Source organism: Galeopterus variegatus, unplaced genomic scaffold, assembly GCF_000696425.1.
Source record: "Galeopterus variegatus unplaced genomic scaffold, G_variegatus-3.0.2 Scaffold409, whole genome shotgun sequence".
Lineage (NCBI taxonomy): Eukaryota > Metazoa > Chordata > Mammalia > Dermoptera > Cynocephalidae > Galeopterus > Galeopterus variegatus.
In genome coordinates, this window is record NW_007726520.1 from 335,656 (window position 1) to 345,490 (window position 9,835).

At 41.1% G+C, this 9,835-nt stretch overlaps 1 protein-coding gene across 1 annotated transcript; it reads right to left on the reverse strand.

Moving 5' to 3' along the window:
- Window positions 1-215: 215 nt before the first annotated feature.
- LOC103587034 (transmembrane protein 217-like) lies at window positions 216-922 on the reverse strand. Its single transcript, XM_008568427.1, has one exon. The coding sequence runs from the start codon at window positions 920-922 to the stop codon at window positions 344-346; it is 579 nt and encodes a 192-aa protein (XP_008566649.1). The 3' UTR covers window positions 216-343.
- Window positions 923-9,835: the final 8,913 nt, after the last annotated feature.

The window sequence follows — 9,835 nt, forward strand, 5'->3', positions numbered from 1 at the left end:
TAATGAAGGGAGTGCCATATTGCAATTCAGCATCATTTCATTCCTTTGCCCTCTTCGTTTTACTCAATAAAGTGGTACTGACCAGAAAAACAAGGCAGAATTCAAAAAGGATTTAATAAAATAACAATGTCCTTCAAGTAAACACCCTCAACAAGTAATATGTTCCAGCTGTGATTATAATCACATTTTCTCTCCACATTCCCCTGAAAGAGTGCCAATGGTGTCTTTATTTGCTGAGTTGTTAAGCAAAAGCAAAATAAACAACAACAACAAAAAGAAACGGGAATAGAACAACATGAGAACCCAAGAGACCTGCCTCTCACGGGAAAGAAAAGGGCCAACATTATTCCTTATAATGGTGGACAAAGCTGGTAATCTTCGACCTCCGCCATGGAGAATCTCCACTGCCCATAGAAACGCATCTGTTGTAGGAAATTATATTGCCCTGGATTTTATTTTTGTAGATTATACAGGCATAGGTGATGACAAAGAACATCCAGAAACAGTGCATAAGTACACGGGAAACCAAGCCAAACCAGCGCATGACTCTGACCTCTACTATCTTGACTTTGTCGTTGGTCATGATTTGTATTATGATGTTTATAGTTTCATAGAAAAAGATCCAGATGGTGTAGGCCACCAGGCCTCTGTAGATCTGAGCATATGCTGAGTACAGTAGGAAGCTGCTGATGGTGATAGTGATGAAAGACTGGAAAATGATGACATTAAGGATCCAGCAGGGGCCATCTTGATCCATCATGCCATTTGTACCCCAGCTGTGTATGATCGTGTTAGTGCAATTGCTATTCCTTAGGTACTTCTGTTCAAAGATGAGGTACATGATTGTGGCCAAGATGGTGAAGACCCCTGACAGCATAGTGCCCATCTTAGCAGTCATCCCACACCAGTGCTGCGGTTTCATGCTGAGACCTCCTGTGAAGACAGACAGAACGAGGGAGAGCTCTAGCTCCTGCCGACAAGGTAAACTACCAGGGTTTCTGCCTTCTCCAAACCCACCTTGGCTAAACGATAGACAGGAAAAGGGAAACCATGGGCCGGCCCGTGGCTCACTTGGGAGAGTGTGGTGCTGGTAACACCAAAGCCACGGGTTTGGATCCTATATAGGGATGGCCGGTTAGCTAAGTTGGGAGAGCGTGGTGCTGACAACACCAAGTCAAGGGTTGGAATCCCCCTTACCAGTCACCTTTGAAAAAAAAAAAAAAGAGGGCCGGCCCGTGGCTCACTCGGGAGAGTGCGGTGCTGATAACACCAAGGCCCCGGGTTCGGATCCCATATAGGGATGGCCGGTTCGCTCACTGGCTGAGCGTGGTGCTGACAACACCAAGTCAAGGGTTAAGATCCCCTTACCGGTCATCTTTTTTAAAAAAAAAAAAAAGAAAGAAAAGAAAAGAAAAGAAAAAGGGAAACCAGGAAATAACAGCTATGGGAAGACAAAAGGCTGTTTAAAATTGATTCCGGGTGGGGAGGAAGGAGGATTCAGTCTCCTTTCAGGCAGCAAGCAAAAAATTAGAGCAATAGTTCTCAACCCCGGTTTCACATTCGAATCACCCAAAGTACCTATGCCCAGGCCCCACCCCAGGCCAATTAGAACATTCTCTCGGTGGGATCCAGGCGGCAGTATTTTCCAAACCTCCAAGTATTGTTCATATGTAGACAGTATTGGAAAACACTGAGTTAGAAAAGGGTGGTTTAAATTATGCTCTTTCTTCTGCTAGCATTGCCTTAGGCAGTCACTGCTGCACCTGATGGTGAAAATTGGCTGCACTTTTTCAGACCCCAGTTCAGGTGCCTCAGGAGAATAACCCGGGCAGCAAAAGAGCCTTGAGGGGTTGAGTAGTTGCTGAAAACAGGTGGACAACTACTGGCTTTGGGCAATCACTATTTTACTACACATCAAAACTTATGGATTACAGTAAAAAATGTACTTTAAGGGAAATTTAGAGCCTTAGAATAAAATAGCCCTAAAAGCAAACATAAACAAACAAACAAATAAATAAATAAATAAAAAGAATAGAATAGCCTTACAATAGAAAAGAAAAAGCAATAATGAGCAAAGTGTTCAACTCAAGAAGTTGCAGGGAAAAAACCAATAACAATAAAAAAGGAGGAGGAAGAAAGTAAATAGAATAGTAGAAATCAATGAAACGCAAAATAAAAGATGAAGTGGAGGGACTTCTAATTAGTTAGGTTGGGGCAATTCACTGCTAAAAACAACTAAAAATACTGGATACTATAGTTTTTTTTTTTTGTCTTTTTGTCTCTTTTCGTGACCGGCAACAGATCGCAACCCTCAGTGTCGCGCCCGTACCGGACCGGGACCGGCAACGGGATCGCAACCCTCGGTGTTGCCCCCGCTCCTCGCTCAGCCAGTGAGCAGCCGGTCTGTATGTGGGATCCAAACCCTCGGCAGGAGCGCCACCGCGCTTCCCAAACGGCGCACTGTAGCAGTGCGCCACCGGGCCAGCCCAGGATACTATAGTTTTTAAGTATCCTTAAAAGCACAGAAGTACTGCCCAGGTGGGAGGAAGGAGTCCAAAGTCTTTCGGAGTCCAGGAACTGGGAGAGGTAAGCAAGCATGGAAGTCAATTTTGCTCTCAGGGTATTTGCCAACCTAGACAAACTTGAATTTCATTATGACAGCCTTGCAGGGTAAAGAGGAATGAAATCAAAGCTCAGGGTCTATCAAGGTGGGGAGTCTATTAGGATGCCTTCCCTATATTAGTTGTGGCCCCCACAAAGGGCTATGATTACCCTAATCACAGGGTAAAAGTGAATCAGAAGTAAACCAGCCCCCACACCTTTCTCCTGGAAGACTTGAAGAAAAGTTGGCTTAGTACTTCACTGAGCAGATGGGTAGAAAACTCTCCTTGAGACATTGTAACTATAGCTGACCTTTTTTGTGGATTTATGGCCCAAGTCACATGAAGTATTAAAAAAAAAACCCAAAAACTTAAAAGTTATAAATCTAGATTAAAGTAGTCCTGAACTAAAAGTGTCTCTAAGTGCCTGGCAGAAGCAAATTCAAATCCTTTGTGGAGGATTGCACCTTTATGCTGGTCCTCACCCTCAAAGAATCTTCATTATCAATTTTTCAGGGACAATGGCCAGTACATGGTATAAAATAATCCAGCACATAAGGAACAAGTCACTGTGAGAACCAGCTGAAACAACAGACAGCAGAAACAGAACTGCAATAATATAAATTTATAAACCAATTATGATGACTATTATTTTTAATTTTAATTTTATTTTTAATTATGGTATAATACACATAAGATTTGTCATTTTAACCATTCTTAAGTGTATAGTTTAGTAGTGTTAAGTATATTCATTTTGTTGTATAACCAATCTCTAGAACTTTTTCATCTTGCAAAACTGAAACTCTATGCCCATTAAACAACAAATTCCCATTTCCCCCTCCCCCAACTCCTGGAAACCACCATTTTACTTTCTGTCTCTATGAATTTGACTACTTTGGATAACTCATGTAAGTGCAATCATATAGTATTTGTCCTTTTTGTGACTGGCTTATTTCACTTAGTATAATGTCCTCAATGTGTCAGAATTTCTTTTGATTATACATTTAAGCAAATTAAAGATAAAGTGGAAAATATATGTAGAAACAGGAAACCATAGAAAATGACCTAGCAGAGTTGAAAGAGAACCAAATAGAATTTCTAGAGAGTAAAACTCAGTATCTGAAGTTAAAAATTCAGTGGACATGATTGTTAGCAGATTGGACACAGATGAAGGAATAATTAATTAGTTAGCCAGAAGATACGTCAGGAGAAATTATCCAGAATGTAGCACAGGGAGACAAAAAGATGGAGAATGTGAATGAGAAGTTAAGAGACATGAAGGATATAATATGTTCTGTCAGAGAGAGAAAGAGAGAGAGAATGGGTTAGCATGTTTGAAGAGAAAATAGCTAAGGAATTCAAGAAAAACACCAATGCACAGATGCAAAAAAACCTAACTGTTTGCTAGTAGGATAAATGAAAGGAAATCTACATGTAGACATATGGTACTAAAACTGTCTAACACTAAATACTAAAAGAAAATCTCAGATGCAGCCAAGTGTCCTTTTTTTCAAAAGAGCAACAGCTAGACTTCTAAAGGAAATCAAAATACATTGGAATTATATTTTAACTGTGTTAAAAATAACTGACAATCGGGCCGGCCCGGTGGCGCATTGCTATAGTGCGCCGCTTGGGAAGCGCGGTGGCGCTCACGCCGAGAGTTCGGATCCCACATACAGACCGGCCGCTCACTGGCTGAGCGAGGGGTGGGAGCAACACCGAGGGTTGCGATCCCGTGGCCGGTCCCGGTCCGGCATGGGCGCAACACTGAGGGTTGCGATCCGTTGCCGGTCACGAAAAAAGACAAAAAAAAAAAAATAAATAACTGACAACCTAGAATTCTATACCCAGCTAAAATATTTCTCAAGATTGAGAGCACAGAATATGATGATAACCTTTTTATAAAATTCTTTTTTTTTAAAAAAAAAAAAGATGAGTGGTAAGGGGATCTTAACCGTTGGCTTGGTGTTATCAGCACCACGCTCAGCCAGTGAGCGAACCATCCCTATATAGGATCCAAACCCATGGCCTTGGTGTTATCAGCACTGCACTCTCCCGAGTGAGCCATGGGCCAGCCCTTATAAAATTCTAAAACAACTAAAATTAAATAATATATTGTTTTGCCATACACATATATATGTAGATAAAACTTTATTTAAAAATTAAGGGAATAGGGCCGGCCCGGTGGCGCACTGCTACAGTGCGCCGCTTGGGAGTGCGGTGGCGCTCCCGCCGAGGGTTCGGATCCCACATACAGACCGGTTCCCGCTCACTGGCTGAGCGAGGTGCGGGGGCAACACCGAGGGCTGCGATCCCGTTGCCGGTCCTGGTCCGGTACGGGCGCGACACTGAGGGTTGCGATCCGTTGCCGGACACGAAAAAAGGAAAAAAAAAAATTAAGGGAATAATAAACACAAAATGGGATAGTGGTTACCTCTGAAGTGCTGGGGTCAGGGACAGGGCAGGGACATACAGCTAAGTGTGAGGTATTGTTAATCTATTTCTTGGGTTGAATGAGAGATTCACAAGGGCTCATCATCATTTAACAAAACAGACAAATTAGTAAATAAAAGAATAAAAGTGGGATATGCATGTATTAATGATGACTGTTTTTTATGACCTAGGATTATAAGTAATCCAATTCTGAACACCTGAATTCCCAAAGGAAAAAACGGGCTGGAAAAAGACATGTAATTGGGCCAGCCCATGGCTCACTCGGGAGAGTGTGGTGCTGATAACACCAAGGCCACGGGTGTGGATCCGTATAGGGATGGCTGGTTAGCTCACTGGGTGAGCGTGGTGCTGACAACACCAAGTCAAGGGTTACGATCCTCTTACCGGTCATCTGTTTTAAAAAAAAAAAAGAAAAAGACATGTAATCTAGTCTCATGCCTGTGCCATAATTGGTCCTGCTCTGTTCATTCCCTCCCACCCAACTGAAATAGACAGCAGACTTCCTCTTTCTTGTCCTGAAAAGTCTCATAAAAATGTTGGGCTACCATTGGTCTATTTCTGGTAAAGACTGACAATTGTCTCCCAACATCCATTTTCCCCTTCTTACTTTTAGTTTCAGCTAGAAACACAGCCACTCAGGTAATGATTACATTTCCCAGCTCCCCTTGCAGCTTGGTGTGGTCATGTAACCAATGGGACGGGAGTGGAAGTAAAATGTGCCACCCTACAGTCTTGCTCATAAAAGAGTTAGGAGTACTCTCACCTTCTCCCTTTCCTCCTTCCTGTTTCTTAGCCATGATCAGAACTGACCTTTGACCCAGACTTGGAAGCTCTTGTTAACTATGGCCAGCATCATTATCAGCCATAGATCCTTGCTACTTGAGAGAGAAACTCCTATCATAAATAAGCCACTGTCTGTTGGGGTCCATGTGTTATAATAGCTTAGCTTGTACCATAATATGCTATCTAAACTTCTTCATTGAAGAAGTCCAATGAGGACTAGTCATCCACTGGGATCTAGCACCTCCCTTGACTTTGCTCTTTTGCAGAATCCAGAAGATTCTTCCTGTCTATGTGCTTATCTCACTGAGTCTATGTTTTTATTCACCATCTCCACCTAAAGAGATGTCTCCCTTCAATCTCAGGGCCACTATTGTCTTTATAACTAATTTGGTAATAAACTGTGTTTTGTGACATCTTTTATATTATTTTAAATTGCTATTTAAATATCTTATATTTATAATAATTATTTCAATGGCTACCACTGCCTAAGGCTTTACATCTGCTCAGTAGCAAAATCAAGATTTGAACTCATATATTTCTGGCTCCCAAACCAATCTTAACACTCAACTCACATGTGCCTTGCCTGTTCCAGAGATTTGTGAGCTCACTGAGCCCAGAGATTCCATCCATCCCACATCTCCTAAAGAAGGCCTTGGCTAGAGTAAGGCCTTAATTAGAGCAAGCCTTTGGTAAATGTTGGCAATTCTTCCCCCATTCTCTCTCATCTTAGTTTTCTGTCCTCAGTAACTCTCAAGGCCATTACGTTCCTCTCTCTTTCCTTTCTCTGTTTTTCTCCTAGCTTTTCTCCTTTCTTCCCTCTGTCCCTTTCTTTTTTCCTCTTATGCAGCAACATTTCTAAGTATACACTGTTGATTGTGCTAAGAGAATATAATGGTCTTTAACCTAGGGAAGTAGAACAGACCAGGAAATGTAGGGAGTAAAAAGTTGCAACATGGCCCCCAAACATGCTTTGTTGGAACAGCACAATTTTTTAAAGGAATTTGAATTAAAGTACTTTTGGGCAGGGTGGGCACTGTCCTGTTGCTACAGTCTCAACCACTCCCTATTATGTTTAAACCTCTCAATCTTACCCATTTATTTTACTTGCCTGGCTCTGGAATACCTCAGAGTTTGAGACTCTTGGTTTAGAAGTCTCTTTATCTCATTTGATAAAGCAAATGTGAAATTTTCTGTAACATGAAAATATTATTAATATTTTTTTGTAGTATGCCTATTTGTGACTTTTTTTGGTCAGCTGGCTGGTACAGGGATTAAACCCTGGACCTCGGTGTTGTCAGCACCATGCTCTAACCAGCTGAGCTAACCAGCCAGCTATTTGTGACTTTTATTTTATTTATTTATTTTTTTTATTTTTTATTTTTTATTTTTTTAAAGATGACCAGTAAGGGGATCTTAACCCTTGACTTGGTATTGTCAGCACCACACTCTCCCAAGTGAGCTAACCGGCCATCCCTATATGGGATCTGAAACCGTGGCTTTGGTATTATCAGCACCACACTCTCCCGAGTAAGCCATGGGCTGGTTCTATTTGTGACTTTTAAAATCTTAAGGCCGGCCCGTGGCTCACTCGGTAGAGTGCGGTGCTGATAACACCAAGGCCACGGGTTCGGATCCCATATAGGGATGGCCCGTTTGCTCACTGGCTGAGCATGGTGCTGACAACACCAAGCCAAGGGTTGAGATCCCCTTACCGGTCATCTTTTTAAAAAAAAAAAAAAAAAAAAAATCTTAGTATTGGTTTGTTTGTTTGTTTTTTCTATAGAGTTACATTTCTCTCAAGTTACGTACAAAGCCATTAGTAAATTATGCTTTAATTTTGCAAATTAAAATATTTACTTCTCATGAACATATCAGTGAAATGATATCTCACTCAAAAAAGCACTGCCCACTCTCATTTTGTGTAGCATTTCCCTTGTTTTCTTATTGCTTTATGTAACTGTGTACTCTGGAGTCGGGTATGTGTATACTTAGAATTGTGATAATCTCTTATTGAATTGATCCCTTTATCATTATATAATGACCCTCCATATCTTTTTTTATTTTCCTTGGCTTGAAGTCTATTTTATCTGATACAAGCATAGCTACTCCTGCTCTTTTTTGGTTTCTATTTGCATGAAATATTTTTCCGTCCCTTCACTTTCAGTCATGTGTGTCTTTACAGTTGAAGTGAGTTTCTTGTAGGCAGCAAGAAACTTGTTTTTTTTTTTTTTTTTTGTCTTTTTCCGTGTCCGGCAACGGATCGCAACCCTCAGTGTTGCCCCCGTACCAGATCGGGGACCGGCAACGGGATTGCAACCCTCGGCGCTGCTCCCGCGCCTCGCTCAGCCAGTGAGCGGGAACCGGTCTGTATGTGGGATCCGAACCCTTGGGCAGGAGCGCCGCCGCACTTCCCAAGCGGCGCACTATCCAGTGCGCCACCGGGCCGGCCCAGAAACTTGTTTTATAATCCATTGAGTCACTTTGTATCTTTTAATTGGGGCATTTAATCCATTTACATTTAGAGACATTATTGATATATAGAAACTTGTCACTGCCATTTTGTTACTTTTTTTTTCTGGTTGTTTTATTGATTCTTTTTTCCTTTTTTTCATTCTTACTGTCTTCCTTTCTGATTGAGTGGTTTTCTCTAGCAGTGTATTTTGATTTCTCGCTGTTTATTGTTAGTATGTCTCTTCTAAGTTTTTGTGTCATAGTTACCATGAGGCTTACAAAAAACATGTTATAGTTATAACAGATTATTTTAGACCAATAATAACTTTGATATCTAAGAAAAAAGAAAAAAAAATAAAACCAACTCTATGCTTTGGCATCATTTCCGCTACTTTTTGACATTTTGTTGTTTCAAGTTACAACTTTTAATATTGCCTATCTCTTATATGTTTGTTGTAAATGTTAGCATCTTGTTAGATTTGTCCTTTAGTCTTCATACTAAGAATGTAAGTGGTTTATTCTCCACCCTTACAACATTGGAATATTCTGAGCTTTTCTTGAACTTACTTTACTGATGAGTTGATGTACTTTCAAATGTTTTCCTGATGCTCCTTAGAATCATCTTCTTTCAGATTGAAGAAATTCCTTTAGCATTTCTGGTAAGGCAGGACTAGTGTTGATGAATCTCCTAAGCTTTTGTTTATCTGGGAAAGACTTCATTTGTCCTTCATGTTTGAAGTTTAGTTTTGTTGGATACAGAATTCTCGGCCAACAGTCTTTTTCCTTCAGCACTTTGAATATATCATTTTATTCTCTTCTGGTCTGTAGGTTTCTACTGGGAAATCTGCTGAGAGACATACAGTTGGAGTGAGTAGTACTGAAGCCATTTTGGGACCTAAAACCACACGGGCTGTAAAAGATTTTTACAAGAAGCTTTTTTTCTTGGCATGCATTTCTCTGAGTTCCCTCTTTTCTCATTGTTATTTGATACTTTGAACCTTGGTTATGGGGCAAGATGACATTACTTACATGAAAGAAAAGGTATTTTCCAGCCCGCCTGAAGCTGCAGACTTGCACATACTACTCAGACTCTGAGATAAGAACAGGAGCAGAAACCAGATGAGGCCTGGGCAAGACCTTGTACCTGACTCGCAGATATGGACCCCTTGTAGCTCACGTGCCCCTCCCTCCTGCTTTTTGTTTCCCACATTCCATCCCCTCATACCCCTTTTTAAAAACCCTTCAGTAAATCTGAGTGTTTGAGATGGTTTTAGTCTAGCCATTCTCCTTCAGGTTTACTGGAGAAACGGGTTAGCCTAACATCTCTCGTCAGGCCACTGGTATTTGTGAATAAAAGCTGACTTCCATTTTCACCAACATTTGACTTTTGATTGGTTTGCTTTTGTCTGGGGGAAGGCAGCCAGACCTGTGAGTTTAATATCAATTTGGGGGAGCTTCAGCCGAGACTGTGTCCTGTAATGATATTGGGTCTGCATTGAATGTTATATATTTCTTTACTCTTGCTGTTTTCAGTAGTCTTTACATCT